The following is an 18,419-nucleotide window of genomic DNA, read 5'->3' as shown; positions in this document are numbered from 1 at the left end:
TTCATACCTTGACCAGCAATAAAATCCTATCATCAGCGTGTTTTTCTTTTTCTCATGTCGCCATCATTTGATTAGCATTTACTCTTGAATTCTTAATGGATTAGAAACTTTCCCCAACAACTGGCAAGTGCCAGTTAGTGATGTCTGAGCTAATGACATCAACAGCTGAACGTGTACTCTGTTCTATTCTCTTTCAAATATCTGTGCATTCTCTCTGTAGATTTTCTTAGCTTTGGAGTTCCATTGAACGTTACTGGACCCTAAAATATAGACAGTAGATTTACCTATTGATTTTTTTTCCTCCTTTTTTGGATGCTAAGGAGCAAACCTAGGGTCCCAGCATGCAAATATGCCAGGCAAGTGCTCTGCTAGAAAGCAATATCTCCAACACTACCTGCGTTTTAAACATTAGTACCTGACCAATCAGCATGTATCTGAGGAATTTCATTACAAAAATAAAGGCACATGCCACCGTAGTATCACTTACTTTAACTCTACTTATTCTATCATTGTATTTCACATTTGTCAGCTGTCTTAACCAGCCTTTCCTTAGCACTGATGTATCCAGACTTTCAGTAGTTAAATGAAAACAATATGTGGGAAATTGAAAAATGCTATAATTATGTTTACAAGAAGAAACCAAAAGGACGGGGCACTATTTTACTTAGTAGCTCCCTTTAATAAAAGATGTTCCTTTAAAAAAAATTTAAGGCACTTATGCTCCAAAATATAATTTCACTTATAAAATGCTTATAATACTGATGTTAGGAGGACTCCTTTGCTTTCTCTCTTTCTCTTTCTCTCTTTCATCCTTCTCTTTCTTTCTTCTTTCTTTCTTTCTTTCTTTCTCTCTTAATGAGAAATAGATCTTAGAATAAAGGATACAAGATGCAATGGCCTTTGAATATTTTTAAAGGCACTTGGAGGATGAAATTTGTTTGAAGTCTGAGGGTCACTGAGCATCACAGCTTGTCTTGAAGGGATAACCTTGAGTCTGACATTTGATATTGTTAGACCTTAACCTTTTTATTAAACAGCTTTGTTTCCAGAAGACAAGCCAAGTATTTAAATAAAAGAAACTAGCAGTGTTGATCCACTCCAAGGGACAATGTGTCATACTACAAAGCTGTTTTACTCTTTGATGCATCATTGCCCTCAGATTTGTCACTGCTCCAAATCTTTATGTCTCTCCACTACCGTCTACAGGAAACACAGTGCTAGAAACCCACCCTAATCCAGCTTGACCCACCTTTCACCCTTTTCTCTGGCATCACCCAACACCAGCCCAGTATACCAGCTAAGCTAACAGGAATACCCACTGCACATTGCTATGAAATCCTCTTTCCCAAATGATTCTCTGGCTAATGCAAATTGCACCTATTTTTTGAAGAACAAGCTTCATTTTTCTCCTTTGTCTGTGCTGTTCTAAAGCAAATAGGTTGCATCTGCCTCAGAACCATGTGACTTTCAGAAAGTTATTTCCTTCTGCTTTTTGGCTTCTTCTCTGACCAAAGAGAAATGGTAATACCTTCCCCAAAAATGTAAATGGGAGATTTCCTGGTATATAATACACATTCAATAAATTTAACTTTGAAAATCATAGTACTCAAAATAGGGGAGGACAAAAGAGGGGCTGACATTGACCATGATGTGTTGCACTCATAATCTGATTTATCCAAACTACCCGTAGCCCTGCCCCCTGCTCTCCCATGTAACCTGGCCCTGCTCCCTGTTTGTTTTTTCAGGAAGCCTGTTGTCTTTTAGGTTTTTCTCCCTGCCAGACTGTAACACTGTGAGGGGATTGGCTTGAGCTCTATTGTGTTCACAGATGGAACCCAAGCTCTACAACAAGAATTGGTGCACAGTAGGGATACAGATTCATTATATTAATTAATTCGCTACCACACCTTACCAGCTTTCAGAGTGAAGCTTTATTCCCAGTTGAAAAAGCTTTGAGAAGTGGTTCCAGATTCTACATACTTGGAACACAAAAGACTAAAAGTTTTTTTCTCTAATATGCTTAGCCTCAGAGTGTAGAATCTGATGGTAACCTTCGATGATAAGCTGTTGACTAAGCATGTGCCTATTGAGGCTGGCTAGGCTCTGTGTGATGTCGGCATGTTCTAAAGAAGAATCCAGAAGATGTCCTTGCCATTGTTTCCTCAAGAGAATTTCTTATTTTGAGGGGTTAGGTATAAAACAGAATTTAGGGCAAGGAACTTGAACACTGTGGAGACTGAGAAAGAAATTTTATTTGTACTTATATCTAATAATTAAGCTTAATTATAGAACATTGCTTATTTTAGAGGGACAAATGACAGTGTTGCTGTGGGGTTTTTTTTTGTTGCTTTGTTTTGTTTTTTACTGTTTTCCTTGAAGCAAATAATTATTTACATGCTTCTACAGTATGTCAGTTGAGGCTAGTTGTGCACCTACAACCATTTTCTGATTTCACATTTTGCTGCACTATAAGACTTCCATGGCGTGTGGAAGAACTGGATCAGTTCCTTCTGAGGATTTGCCTTATCCTCGTTGCCTGCAATTTTTGAGTCATTTTAATAAAGATTGGATTAAGGATTTAATAATGCCTTTCAAAGAGGACTTGTCTTTGCTTATAGCTATAGAGTTCAGCTAAGGAAACAAATCATCTAATTGCATTCTTTGATCCGAAAAATGTCTACATAATAGGAACAGAAAATAAATGCTACTGTGGGATGAATCTGCCTAATGCTTCCAGGACCAACTCAAGTTACTTTTATTTAATGAGTATAGTAGGGATCATAAAGAGAGCTAGCGGCTGAGCTCCCATCTAATCACCTACATCTATTCCATATTGTCCATAAGTATTCAAGTGTCATTTGCTTAGCAGGTGCAGCGTCCTGTAACAGATCATTCATAGTTCAGAAGACAGAGAAGCTGACTCTGAAAGAACATAAAATTGAATGAAACATCTTGCTTAAATATTACATTTTTTATGAGCCATGGAAACTTCCTTTATAGTGACTCATAGATGTTGACATTCCTGTGTCTTCTAACCAGAATTCTTTTTTGTAGTTTAATATAAATAGGAAAATATCATAAAGGGCCAAAAAGTATCATTTGAAACCTAGCCAAGTGACATTCAATAAGAAACCATCCCTGTCAGTTCTCCTCCTGTTAAAACAGGGTTATGGGATATCACTGCCATGGTAAGTCCCTGCTTAACTACATACAAGGCTCATGAAACCCAACTAGAACAGTTTTCATTCAGCAGATCTGTAGAAGAGACAGCACACATGCCATTTTCTTATTCTGGGAAGGTATCCCACTGCTAAGTCAGATATATTTTTTGTTTAATTGTTTGCCCTAAAGTCAATCCCTAACAATTGAAGTGACTTCTGTGACTCCAAGTGACAGGCAGATTTGGAAATAATAACTTAGTAAAAAGAACAAATCCTCAACCCAATTTCTAGCCAGTATTTGAATAACTACAAGACAGAATATTACTCATAAAAATTACTTTTAGCTCAACTGTTAGGCAATAAAGTAATATCACTATTAACAATCACCAGATTCACTTGGCAAGAAAGGAATAGAAGTTACCCAATAGTAGATTCATCCTAATCCTAGTAGATTCATCTGAAGCTGAAGGTTGAGTAACCCATTTTTAAAAACAGCATGTTAGTTCAGTAAATTAGTCTTGATAGTCTACGAGAAAAGTAGAAGGAAAAGTAGACTGTCCTGGTATATAAATTTTGTATTAAAATAAATTAAGCCCTTTGGCAGTTCATTGATGCCATGTTTGGTTAATGAAGAGTCTTTTAAATATCTAAACTAAGTCAGCAAGCTCACAGTATAAGGTTTATGCAAAAATAGCATAGTGCGTGTAAATATAAAGTTAAGGTATAGTTGCTTCGATCTTGTAGAACAATGTCTAGATTTACAATGAAAGCAATCTATTGGATAAGAAGGGAAAGAAAACTAGTATTTTTCTAGGATCCTTAAAGGCATTAGTTAATGCAATCTTTGGAATTTTTCTTTTTAAAAAAAGAATAAATTATTATTGAAGAACTTGAGCTTTTGAAAAATGTATGTTGTCCAGTGATGTGACCAGGATGGTTTCTATGAATATATCTTATTTTTATTTGCATAAATGTATTGTACAGAGGGGTTTCACTATGGCATTGCCATACATATATATGTTGTACTTTAATCAAATGCACTTTCTTAACTCATTTCTCTCCAACTCTCATTTTAATAGTTTTTAATGGTTTTACTGTGTTATTTTCATATATATGAAATCCCACACATACACACACACATAGCAATCATATGTGTGTGTGTGTGTGTGTGTGTGTGAATTTTTTAAATCCAGAAACAAAGTATTAAAACTTTCACACATTAAGGTAATTTTCAGGTCTTTCCTTGAATTTTGAGAGCAGTACAACTACAAAGACATAAAAAGAAGAGCAGTCAGCTCTCTCTGTGTGTGTGTGTGTGTGTGTGTGTGTGTGTGTGTATGACTTTTTTCCCTCAATAATTCTTAGTTTTTTGAAACACTGCCTTCCATTTCCCTCTTACTTAGAGAGGTCACTTTAAGGAATTGTCAGAGCTATAGTAGAAATTGACTTCCTGAAAGGTTTTGCTTTTGTAGATTAGCAACCTTCTGTAATATGTGGTAACACACAGGAATGGCCCTGTCCTGAAATCTCTTTTCACACACAGAGGACCTTAAATAACCTTTTCAGACTTCATGATGGGGCATTTCTGCCTAACTCAGTTCCTCTTGTGATCACTGTGAGTAGCTTCTTGGAAATACGTTTTGTTTTTAGTGATTGTCAGCAAAATTCCAAGGTAGGTAAGTTAGTCATTACAGGACTGTTTTGGGATTTTGAGTTGTAAATTTTCAAAATTAAGGTAATAATAATAACATCTCAAGAGGAAAAGTAAGTTTTAAATCAAAAGCAGAGGTTTGATAGGAATTTCTTACCTGTTAACCTATCTAATTTGGCCAGGAAGTAAGAAGTTAACAAATGAGCCTAAGATCTTTATTACTTTATTACTTGGGACAATATCTCCAGTATCTTTCTGGAAGCTTCTTAACCTTCAGTATGCTAGACCACTTGTAGTGGGAGGATAGTAGGTTTCAGGTTGCTGGTTCTCGGTAAACCAGAAGTCTTACAAATCAATAGATCACTTGTTTGTTTAGAGATAGGGTCTCATTATGATTCACAGACTTCTCAAGTAGTAGCTTAACACTATAGTTTTACGATTCTCATGCCTCAACTTCTTGAGTGCTAGAATCACAAGTAATACACTACAAAAAAGTTCCTCTATATTCATACTTTATGGGCACATACAACCCACTTGGATATTTTTAAATGACTCTTATTTTGTTTGTCTTATTTTAAAGCAATCAAGTCTGCTTTAAGACAAATAACCTAACTCATGAAGAATAATTCTTAAAGTGATAATAAATACACTAAGTACAAAATATAAGAATAACCATAATTAACAGTAAGTGATCTCTCTCTCTCTCTCTCTCTCTCTCTCTCTCTCTCTCGGGCCTTGAACTCAGAGCCTGAGCACTGTCCCTGGCTTCTTTTTGCTCAAGGCTCCCCCCCCCCCCCCGCCACTTGAGCCACAGGGCCACTTCTGGCCATTTTCTATATATGTGGTGCTGGGGAATCAAACCCAGGGCTTCATGTATGCGAGGCAAGCACTCTTGCCACTAGGCCATATTCCTAGCCCCTTCTGGCCATTTTCTATGTATGTGGTACTGAGCAATCAGACCCAGGGCTTCATGTATACGAGGCAAGCACTCTTGCCACTAGGCTATATTCCCAGCCCCACAGTAAGTGATTTCTAAGAAAAAGTTATTATTAACCACTGGAGTTAGCAGGGCCACCAATATTCTTGAAGATGAAATGAAAATACCATGTTGGCTATAAAATCTTACCCAACTAGAATAGATCATATATGCAAAGGAAATGCAAGCCAATGACAAAATTCCTCCAGAAAGGTTAATATCAGTCTTACAGGTAGACTGAACAAATAAACAAAGAGTACATTCTACCAGAAGGTTGCCTGGAATCTAGACAACACATGCCCAAACTAGGTAATTTAAGTGGATCTTGTGTTGAGTCTATATAACTGCAGGAAATATTTCAGGGTTTGGGCCTACATATAGAAATGTAACAACACAGAAGTTCTACCATTCTGTATACAATTACTAAACCCCACTCCAAACCGACTGCTGTAGGCTGATCCTGCAAGGTAGCTGGATTCTTCCTTCTCCCTCCAAATTCTTCAAAGCTCAGCACACCTCTGAAACATGAGTTATAAAAGGTAAGGCAACACTCAAGCAGTGGCTTTGTGGATTATATAAATCTGAGGCTCTGCCTGGAAAGGAAAACCACATTGGGATTTTATATAATTCAGCTAGGCTATTAAAGAAGAAACCAAATCTCAGGCAGTATTTCTTGCACTGGTTTCTGGAAACGGGAAAGGTTAAGATTACCTGTTTGCTTTATAAGGTTCCCCAGGTTATGGTATATTTCATGAAATATTTCTACTAGTATATATGGCTCTTTGCTTACAGTTTAGTGTTTAATAAGCTGATTCTTCTAAATAGCATGCTTTTATTCTTATACTATCAGCTAGACTTTCAAGGTGAGGACTATAATCATCCTTGAGAAGAAAGGGAACATGTATAATAGGATGTATGTACAAACATATCACAGTGAAGTCACAGCAGGACTGAGATGAGGAAATGTTTGTGTCCTGAGGTCTACAAACTAGATACAGAGAATATCCCTGCACACACTTTACTTGGGATTATTTTGTATGGGAACCAGAAAGTACAATTTGAGTATTCTTGCGCACAAACTGGTAAGTTTTATGTGATTTCAATAAAAACTAGCTTGGAGTTGGATAAAGGAGCTTGTGTAGAATTATTTTCCTAGATTAGCCATTAAAAATAAGAATAGTCATTAAAAAATGCTCGCTGATGCAATTTGCCTTAGTATAGGAAGATAAGAGGGCGAGTTTGTTGGAAAAGGTGTGGATAATGTCAATGTATTAGTCTAGTAATCAAATAGTTTAGAGACTACCTCCTTTTCCTTTATCCAACTCATCAGCCTTTTAACTATCGCTTCCTGCAGTGAGCAAGAATACCATTATTGTATATTTGTCAACTGTAAAGTAAGCCTTAGGTGTTCACCATATTTTATATCCAATCCACAGAGCCTCTCCTCTAGTTACTGCCCCCCAAAACCTTTGGTCCACATTTTCCTATACATTTCACTCACTTCTTTCTTGTTTTGTTGTTTGTTTTAGGCATCGATTTTTATAATTCTCTTGCCTCAGCCTCTTGAATACTAGAATCACAGATAATACACTACACTGTAGAGTTCTTCTAAATTCATATTTTAAAATGATTCATTCTATTTGCCCACTCCAATTACTGATGAACTCTCTTGAAAACTTTCATGTGCTTTTCTTTCTACTTTGTTTATCACTGCAAACCTACAAATATAATATATGGCATATGGACCCCCTTTTTCAATTGTCACTGTGTCCTGACTCCAGCCGCTGAGTGTTGATGGCTCTGTAGATTACCACCACTAACACCTGGTGGATTTTGGCCCCTGAGGAAAGTGCTTAGGTAGCCAAAACTAGTGCTGTTCTCACTGATCTGTGCAAGTATGGAAGGCTGAAGAAAGGGCACAGCAGCCTTTTGCCCAGAGGCTCTTTGATTAGTAATGAAGCAGGAAGCCTAGGATCTGTTTTGCAATCATATTTTTACAATGGGTGTTAGTCTGTACACATCACTCCATTGGAGTGGTCTTTCATGTTTTGAAGGGGGTGGGGGAGACAGAGAGAAAAAGAGAGAGAGAGAGAGAGAGAGAGAGAGAGAGGAGAGAGAGAGATGGGCAGACAGGCATATAGACAGACAGACACAGAACCAGAGACAGAAATGAGACAAAGACAGAAAGAGAAGATGGAAAGTCTTACATAGATCAAAAGACAGAAAAAAAAACAACCACAGTGACGATGCAGAATCTGGCTATGTACCGTTCTTTCTTTGTTTATATACATAATATTTTACAGATAACTTTCAAATCATGTGTAACATACCATGTTCAAGTTAGTTATCGCCTTGCCTATTCTTTGCTTAACATATCTATGAAAGGGAAGTAATCTTTTTTTGTTCTCGTTGTTGTTTCTGGTGGTGCTGCCTCACGCATGCTAGGCCAGTACTTTACCACTGTGCTGTATTTCCAAGCCTGTAGGATGTTCTTTGTTCAGTCTCCATGTGATGAGCTTTGTATAGATTAATAGATTGAACAGTCTCATAATAAGACATCAGAGTCTCATTCTGAGATATAGTTTGCTGGGAATAGCTCTAACCTAATCAGCGACTTACTAATTAGACAGCCCATCCATCCTTTACTGCACTCCTGCTGTTTTCTTTCAAAAGTTGGACTTATTCACCATGCTCAACATAGTACCCAGAATCTCAAACATGTTAGGCAAGTGCATTCCCACTGACCTATATCCCCAGCTTCCTAATCTTTTGTTTGGTCTCTGGCCCTTACCCTAACATTGCTGCAGCATCTTAAGTGGTGTCTTGTTCTCAAAAGGCTGCTTTGGAGATTGTGGTCAGGCCTTTTGCTGCCCTTTTGGACCTGAAGTCTGTCTTAGTGTTTAATATTTCACATGTCCTATTCAGCATTTCAGCTGAGACACACAGCACATTCCAGAGGACAAGAAAACTAGTTTTCTGTCCAGTACAAAGTACTGGGCACACAGCAAAGATGTCTATGTTGCTTTGTTCTTGGGTCTTCTTGGTTCTTGGGTTCTTGGTTCTTCCTGAAAACTTAATGAGATGTTAAAGCAAATGTGATTATGAATTTTCAAAAGTACATGTCAAAATGCATGAGATTTAAGAACATAAAAATCAAGAGAAACATATATTATAAAAGAAAAACAAAACATATGCTCTGCTCAATTTTGAATTCAGCTTATTTGGGGATGGATCTTGTTTACTGACTATATTTTACTAACATAAAATGGGGACACGATCTGCTTTGTAGGCCTTTCAGGATAAAAATTTTAAGTGCTTCATATACAGTTTTATTTCTCTATCTATGTAAGCCCCTCCAATTCCAAAATCCTTGAATGTTCAATAGTCTTGCATATAGCCTTCAAAGTTCTCATACTTATTCAAAATAACTTCTAGATGATTTATAATACCTAATGTAATGCAGTGATACAGAAATCTTTGCTATATTGTTTAAGAAATCACGATAAGGATAAAATGTACAGGTTCAAGATAGGTGATATTTTTCTGAATATTTTATTAAATTTTTATTAATATACATTCATTTCACAAATGGGTATCATTGTGACACTTCCATACATATAATCAAGATATCCCACTAGCCATGTCTCATCCGTCATTCTTTTTATCCCTCTTTTCCTGTCTTAAACCAATTTCCACAACTTTCATTGTTCTGTTTTCATACATACATTCATATAAAGTGACTTTTGATCTGTACCTACACTTAGAGAACTCATGGATGTGGAGGTCTACCTGTCTTAATTGGGCTTCACTGTTATTTGAAGTCAGGGCCTTATACTTGCTAGTACAAGTGGCTACTCTACTATTTGAATTACATCTCCAGAATTGGCTGGCTATATCAAATGTTTGTACCATTCCTCTTAACTGTAAAATCTGATGCTCTACTATTGGTAAGATGGGTCAACATTAACTCATTAATTCCATTTATTTTTTGTACTGGAATTTTGACACTGGTCAAGAAAATTCCTGCCTTTTCTGTGTCAATAGGATACAAAGGCCTGGTGAGAGGTGGAGGGTGGGGCTTGCAAGCTTATATCAGGATGTTGCTTCAGATTCTTGGAACCATTGTGTAGTATCATTGCTGATACCAAGGAGAGACCTACTGGTCAGAAGGACAAGCAGGTGTAAGCCAAATTTGTCTCTAGACAGTCTCAACTAACCATTGTCCACTATAGTGGGTTTTCCAGGTTGGAAAATACTATGGCTTTAGGACTAATCTTTAGCTGACTTTTAACTAATGCAATGAAGTTGGTCACTGGGAAGGGGGGAGGAGGGAATGAGGGAGGAGGTAACAAACAGTACAAGAAATGTATCCAGTGCCTAACGTATGAAACTGTAACTGCTCTGTATATCAGTTTGACAATAAAAATTAAAAAAAAAAGAAGTTGGTCACTATAAAATGATTTTCTAAATCTTAGAGCCCTCTAAAAACAAAAACAAAACAAGAAAGATATTGCAAACTCTAAAATCTCTCTCTGCATTATCTTACTATAGATTCATGGAAAGAAGACATTCTCACATTCTTCAGGGAAGTTTTTATTGTCAGAAATCCAAGTTAGATATTACCATTCAAAGGAAAGTAGCTTTGGAAAAGATTATCAAAGCTTCGTTGATAGCTTTTTGTTCTATGTGGGGCTTTAAGGAGAGTCAAGGTTATAGAGTAACTTTAGTCTGTCATTTGTTTCCAGATATATTACTCAATTTCCTTTCAGCCTTCTAATGAAGGACACTGCCTGTCCTAGAGAACTAGAATAACATAGCAGTTATGTTTAGTCATGTTAGTTTTGTATATGTTTTTGAGCTTTCATGTGTAATACTTGTCTTATAGTAACACATCCCCTGCCCCAGATGTGTAGTTCCTAGTTTTATGCTAATTGATCAAAAGGGACTGGGAATTAACCCAACAGATCAAAGACTGATATTCCTCCTTGTCCTATGATCACTTATTCCCTTTTGCAAGAAAATTCTTATCACACTAGAGCTTTGAAACATGCTGTATAGCTTAACACAACCTATATCTTTCCTTCAACAATTCCCTAGTTTGAGAAAGCAATCAAAAGAAATTGTCAGGATCTCTTTTCCAGAGTTGGTCCCTTTCCAAAACTCAACTCATTGTAAAACCTTGTAAATGTTTTATGAGCTCAGATGGTACTTATGTAACATGGTTCAAAGGATTATGCCTTTGAGTGTTGAAGTAAGTCTCTAGAAAGAGATCTCAGCCTGTCAAAGTGTTTTGAGATATTTTTCCATTCTTTATAATATCCCTTTGAATAGAAAAATTACCAGAGTTAACGAGTAAAGACATTTCTTATCAGAAATAATGTCCTAGAGGAAAGTATGGCTTCAGACTTCCAAGATAGACAGTAAACTCTAGTAGCTAGGTTGCTTTTACCCTCCAGTGATTTCACTCAAGTAGAGCCATCTTCTCTCTGATGTTAACATATGCATTGTTGAGCTCAAAGTAGCCCTGAATGCCATATATCTTTTAAAAACATTTAAAGATGGATGCTTAAACTGCTGGCCCTATCATATTTAGGTTATTCTTGAAGCACAGTTCTTCAGGCTACAAAATTAAAACAAATGGGTGTTCTCATTATTTTGCTTGAAGTCCAGTCCATATGTGTTATTTCAAACAACTTTAATATTAAGCCTTAACTAGGTATAAAGTTGTTATTAGGATAACTGAGGTGATAAAGAGACAGCATACCAATTAATCTCTGTAATCTAGGACTCATGAGGACGAGGGATGAGGAGTTAGAGGCCAGCCTGGGTACATAGTGAGAGCCTTTGTAAAATGGAGGATGAAGATGAGCAGTGAGAATGAAAGGGAAGGAGGAAAGAAGTAGGGTGGGAAAGGGGAGAACAGGATGAAGACGAAATGACTTTTACCCTAGATATAAGTGGGGGGGCGGGGAGGAAGGAAAGATTCTTGTCATCAAAGCATGGCATTTGGTTTAGTGCCTCTGGGCTGATGCTGGAGTCCATGTCCTCCTGATGACCCGGGCCCTGGGGCTGGACAGATGCGGGTATGTCCAAAGGGAGCATGACAGGGCTCGATCTACAGGTCCATGAGTGCTTGGTGCTATAAGAAGAAATTCTTGCTGCTCGTGTGATAAACCACCGTTAAGAGTTGAGTCTCCCTCCCCAGAGCTTCAAGGCAAGAGAAGCTTGTACAATTCAAGCAGAAATGTGCCATTCCCATGTCCAGTTTAGCAATCTCTCTCCAGAATGGAGTACTGGCAGAACTCACATGCCCCTTCCTAAAGAAATAATACATACCAATTTACGCATACAGCAAGCAAGGAAGAAACTGCATAGCGCAAATGGCCCAGATCACCACATGTCCACGTGAATGGCTTCTATATGAAAATAGTGGAGTTTTCCTACTCAAGGAGAGTGTAGGCCAGAGAACAGATGAGGTAAGTGTGAAAACCTTGTGGTGGTCATATGTATTTGTAGGGAGAAGGAAGAGCTTCAACGAAGTTCTATATACTCTCTCCAGGAACAAACAGGTAACTGGGGGAAAGGATGTAGACCAGGTGCAGCTCAGTAACTATGAGAATGTAAGGAATGAATGACAGCATTCCAAAAGAAATGAGGAATTTGGGATTGGTAGATAGTAGTGAAAGGAAATGAGGCTGAAAGCAAGGAGGAACCAAATCTTCTCAAGTGTCTTGCATGCAACATGAAAGTCCATATTTTTGTCATAAATTAAAAGGGAAACCATTGTAGGATTTTGCAGGAAAAGATCTAATGCTTTTCTAATACTTAGAGAAACCACATCATTCAAAATAAATCTGTATCATCCTCATTTAGTAAACACAAGTCATGGACTGGAGCTTCAAGTTTGTCACAGGAGTTTAGAAAAAAAAGTAGGGAAAAAGTGTTCAACCCCCCCAAAAGTATGATTATGTTGTGTTTGTGGTGGTGGTGGGGTACCCCTGAGAGAAAGAAAAGGGAAATTAATTGAATCTGATTAGAAGATCTATCAGGGGCTGATGTTGACTCCAACCAGAGTGTTGATATGAACAGTCCTTTGAAGGGAAGAAAACAGGAAAAGCCAGAGGGTAAGGAAGTCATTCGTTTTCCATATTTAATCCTGACATCTTCATGCACTAATAGTCAGATGGCTACTTGGTCATGGGGGAGAAGGAGAAAATGAATGTCACATGGCTTAGAAAAGAGCTGACTCTCACTTCCTTATATGGGCAAATATCTGCTTGATTGGAATGAATTCCAAGAAACCAAAGAGAGTAAGTATTAGACCCAAATTAGAAGAGTACAGACATGACCAGGAGAAGTATCTAGCAAGGCATCAAGAAATAAATTTGGGAACCCCTAAAACTAATAAAGGCATACAAAATGGAGGAGGAATACTCATTCCCGATAGCTGTGGTAACAAATTATTATCAACTGAGTGGGTGGCTTAGTGAAAACAAGATTTATTCTCTCACAATCACGAAGGCAAGAAGTCCAAAACATGGACAAGATCCTTCCTGGAATCTCCATGGAATCTTCCATTCCTAGAATCTCCTATGGTTGATCTTTCTTGGAATCTCTGAGAAAGAACTGATTTCATGCTTGAAGCCTCACTTCTGGTTGGTATTGGGAGTACTTGGCTTCTTTTGGTTTGTAGATGTATCAAACCAACTTGTCTTCATTGGCTTTATTGTCTCCATGAGCTCCAATTGGCTCTGTATTACTTTCTCTCCTGTGTATCCCTGTGCCTCATTTTCCTCTGCTGTTTAAAAATAAGGACATTTGTCATTGGATTTAAGGCCCTCATCAAAATCAGAATAATGTGTTTTAAGACCTTTAACTTATCTAATAGTAAAGACTCCTTTCCTAAATACAGTCATATTCAAGAAAGTTCAGGAGATCAGGACCTGGATATGTCTTTTTGGCACCACAACAGATATATAAAAGAGCAAACACATAGCAAGAAACTCTGGTTTTGAAGCAGACAGTGTGGACCAGAACCCTGGTGTTACCACTCACAAGTAGTGAAATCTCTGTGCTGTGGCTTTACCCTTAGAGATTAAAAAAAATGTTGCATTACAATACTCATAGAGCTACTATGGATATTGAATTTAATTCAAGTGCAAGGTTAATAGTAGCTAGCCCCACCTAAGTCTTGCATGGGTGACTTCTTTCTGAAAATAGACCACCTCCCTGACTACCTGCTGTCAGGAATCTGAGTAAACTTAACTACTAAATATCTAAATGATTTGGGTAATAGTGATCTGGGTACATGTGTGTGCGTTTAGAGTGTGTGTGTAGAGCATTCATGTGTAGAGTGTGTGTGTGTAGAGTATGTGTGTGTGCATGAGTGTGTATGTGTCTGTGTATTTAAAGGCTGCTAAGACTAGAAAGACTATATAGAAACTGAAAAGGGAGGAATTAACTACAACATTCAAGGAACCATGTTGAGATGAAAAGTACAATTTAACCTAAGTGAAAACTCGAGTTTTTATCTTAGGTGTCTAGCAAACAGCCTACCTTCACAGGTGATGGGCACAGTCCTTCAGTTAAATGTCCATGTAGAGATGGGTGGTGTAGCACAGAATGAGAAGGCTTTTATTGTGGAGGAGTGCTATAGCCCAGATGCAGTCATAAAGGAGGCTTGTAAAGTTTTTCTTTGATTTAGGACTCCAGGCCTAGAAGTTCCACCCTTTCATTCTAGCTTTTTCTAAAACTGTCTACTCTGGACTGCCAGGAAATGAAAATATCTTTTGAAACAGAGGCTCACTTTTTTTACTTTTTTTGTCTGTTGTGGGGCTTGAACTCAGGGCCTGGATACAGTCCTTGAGCATTTGTGCTCAAAGCTAGTGCTTTAACACTTTGAGCCACAGTTCTGCTTGTGGTTTTCTAATGGTTACTTGGAGATAAAAATTTGATGGAAGGCTGGCTTCAAACTATGACCCTCAGATTTCAGCTTCCTGAGTAGGTAAGATTACAGGCGTGAGCCACCAGCACCTGGCTAAGCAGCTCACTTCTGAGTGTTGGCAGTGACTGAGTTATTCCCTTTTACCTGCTGTGTTACACTGATTCAGGGGGAGCCAATGGTACATATAAGTGTGGAAAAAAAGATCTTTTAAGGCATGTTGTTTGTATAGCTCTGAAGACCATATGTAGTTATCATTTTTAAAATATTTGAAAAAGTAGTTATCAATATGACCAAGATAAAATTAATAACTCTCCTTCATATTTTTTCCTTGTGATTTTTTGAATCAAGCACTCTACCACTGAGACTTATTCCTAATTCATAACCCCACTCTCCTTTTTGTCTATAGTTGAGTAACTGTGAAAAATTGTAATTTATAATGTCCACTTTCAGATGCTAGTTGCAAGCTTATCAAACTCAATATTCCTTGTATTTCTATTTTGCTCTGAAGTCAAGGTGATGTACAAGGAGGTTACAGTTATATACGTTAGGTAGTGAGTACATTTCTTGTCCAACTTGTTACCCCCTTCCTCATTTTTTTCCCACCTTCCCTCCTCCACAAATCCCTGCCTCCCAAGTTGTACAGTTCATTTCCAACATATTGTCTTATAAGTGTTGCTGTTGCATTGATTTGCCTTTTACCCTTTGTCTCACCATTTTGATGTTCCTTTCCCTTCCCTAATTCAGACAAACATATATAAAATACCCAGGGTACCAGAATCAAATACAATGACAACAGGGGATAAATCATAGGGAAAATGAACAGAAGAAAAGAGAAATAATTACACATAGTACATTAAAAATAAAAACATCAATGATAAACCATTTGTTTCCATGTCTTGGAGATCATTTCATTTAGCGTCAACTTATGTGTTCATATGTACATAGCTATTGAGCTACTGTGGTCATCTTCTAGGACTATCCTAGACATATACTAATTATTACCAATGAGGGAAAACATGGAATCTATGTTTCTTAGGGCTGACTCTCTTCACGTAGTATGATTTTTTCCCAAGTCTTTCCATTTTCTTATGAATGGGGCAGTGTCATTCTTTCTGAAAGAAGTGTAGAATTCCTTTTTGTATATGTACCACATTTTCTTGATCCATTCATCTACTCAGGGGTATCTTTGTTGGTTCCATATTTGAGCTATGATAAACAATGCTACAATGAACATGGTTGTGCTGGTAGCTTTAGTATGGCCTTGTTTGTGATCCTTTGGGTAAATGCCCAGAAGTGTGGCTCATGAGTCATAGGGAAGTTCTATGTTTAGCCTTTTGAGGAAACTCCACATTGCTTTCCAGAGCAGCTAAACAAGTTTATACTCCCAACAACAGACACACTTTTGTGAGACAGGATATTAGCTCAGCCTGACCTGGAGCTCATGAGGTAGCTCAGACCAACCTGGAATTCATGATCCTCCTTGCTTCTGTCTCCTGAGGGCAGAAATTACAGATGTGTTCCATCACACCCACCTCAATCCTTACCTTTAGTAATAGAATTTTTTGTACCAAAGTTCTAATGTGCACTGCTGTGAAAGATAACTCTTAAATGCTGCAAGAAATCAAGTGTTTAAGGAAAAAGCCATTAACCATACTTTTTCTTATTTTGGAAATCATGAAGAAAGCAATCCTACCCAATTCCTTGATCAAGAGTTTGCTCTGCTAGAGAAGAAATTTATGTCTACAGAACTATGGTGATCACTACCTATAGACCACAATGGCACAAAACTCCGGTGTTCATGTTCTGCTCTCATTGTTCCTCTCAACTCTGCCCACAGGTGTGTGTCACAGGTTATGTTCATTTGAGAGCTGTCCATTGGGGATTGCCTGGTGTCACTGAGAGTCTATTGGTGCTTGCGTTTGCTGCTTGCCTTCTTGCCATGTCTAACGAAGTAGAAACAAGTGCAACTAATGGTCAGCCTGACCAACAGGCTGCCCCAAAAGCTCCATCGAAGAAGGAAAAGAAGAAAGGTATGCAAAAATCCTCTCAAGGTCAGCAAAGGGGGGTAAATGTGGTTCCCTCTAAAGAGAAATGTGAAATTTGGGGTAAAGTAAGAGCTAGCTCTTGCCTTATTGTCACCTTAGCTCATGTTCAACAGGGAAATTGAACTTTGGCAAAAAAAAAAAAAATGTGTGATAAGACTGATCTTTGAATCTGTGATTGTACCAACTTAGATCTAAATGGCAAACTTTCATAATGTCTTCTTCAGTTACTAGTACAATTATCCATTATTATGTGTTTATCTTTCAGATGTATAGTCACTAATTTATTTATTGAATCCATCATTTAATATATATATTTATATATAAATATTTAATATATGTATATATACATATCAAGATCCTAATTTTATTAGACTCCTCTTTTGATCTTATATATGACTTAGTATACAGTGTCAAAGTCCTTAATCACTCAGAACTGGAAACTTGCTGATTTTCCACTACTGACTTTTAGCTCTGGGAATGAGATTGTGTAAGCTTTCGAAGAGGAGCATCTCAATTACCCTCTCATTTATTGTTTAGGAGTTTACTCATAATTCCCTTGTCCTTCAGTTCAAAATGTTAGTAATTCTTCAGCAGATTATTTGCCTTATATTAAAAACTAATATATCCTCTTTACATTTCAAAATTGTAATAATTCTTTGACAAATCTTCTTCTCCGCTCCTTCCTCACTCATTCCCATGAGTTTCTCATCTTTAAGACTTTATTTTCTCCCAACCCCAACTTCATATTGAATGCCCAAACAAGAACTTTTTTAAAGAAGGAAAAAATAGACAAGTAGAATATCCTGTGTAGTAAAATTTGGGGACTTTTGGGACACATTTTGTCACACCTACAAGAGGCACTTAAATATAACCTTTATCTTATATTTTTTTATTCAGGTTCTGAAAAGACAGATGAGTATCTTCTGGCCAGGTTCAAAGGTGATGGTGTAAAATACAAGGCCAAGCTAATTGGTATTGATGATGTTCCAGATGCAAGGGGAGATAAAATGAGCCAAGACTCTATGATGAAACTCAAGGTAAAGGGGAAAATGATGGTTTGTTTGTATCTTAAGCAAATATTCATGAGAAGAAATCCAATTAGAAATCTTTCTTACCTATGTTTCAGTTTTTTAAGTTGTCTAACTGCATACTTGATCTAATGATGTCTCTTTCTCTGTGTATGTTGGTGATAGCTAGCTAGCTAGACAGACAGACAGACAGACAGACAGACAGACAGATGGATGGTCAGATGGACAGACAAATAGAAAGTGCAACTAGGGAGCAAACTCAGGTCTCAACCACTGAGCTGTATCTCCATCCTTCAGTGTCTCATTTTCTGAAACCATAAGTTACCTTGTGCATTTACATAACTGTTCTAGAGACCTAAGTTAATCAAAGACAGCTGGACTCTAGATGTTTTTGCATTTGGCAGATGCAGCCTGTGGACAAACCAAATCTATCACAATGGTCTCCTTCACTTATCTGCTAAGTATCTTACTTTGCACAGGGAAAAAAATGGAATACTCTATTTTTATGCAAAAGATGTTCCAAAAAATCAGAATTTTACTTGGAAGCTAGTGTTCTTTTGAGTTAGCCCTTAAGTGTTTTGAATTTTTAAATTTCTTTACTATGTTACTATGTG

At 37.4% G+C, this 18,419-nt stretch overlaps 1 protein-coding gene across 2 annotated transcripts in view; it reads left to right on the top strand.

The window, feature by feature from the left end:
• Positions 1-16,568: 16,568 nt before the first annotated feature.
• Dab2 (DAB adaptor protein 2) overlaps positions 16,569-18,419 on the top strand; it is a 24,192-nt gene continuing 22,341 nt past the window's right edge. Inside the window, exons 1-2 of one of the 2 annotated variants that reach the window (XM_048368509.1) lie at positions 16,569-16,762; positions 17,675-17,814. In XM_048368509.1, the coding sequence (XP_048224466.1) occupies positions 16,672-16,762; positions 17,675-17,814 (231 nt within the window). In that variant the 5' untranslated portion in view covers positions 16,569-16,671. The remainder of the gene's footprint in view (positions 16,763-17,674; positions 17,815-18,419) is intronic. The other variant, XM_048368511.1, reaches the window with a different exon arrangement.

This window comes from Perognathus longimembris, chromosome 19 (assembly GCF_023159225.1).
Source record: "Perognathus longimembris pacificus isolate PPM17 chromosome 19, ASM2315922v1, whole genome shotgun sequence".
NCBI classification, from domain to species: domain Eukaryota; kingdom Metazoa; phylum Chordata; class Mammalia; order Rodentia; family Heteromyidae; genus Perognathus; species Perognathus longimembris.
This window is presented reverse-complemented; position numbering and strand designations above follow the sequence as displayed.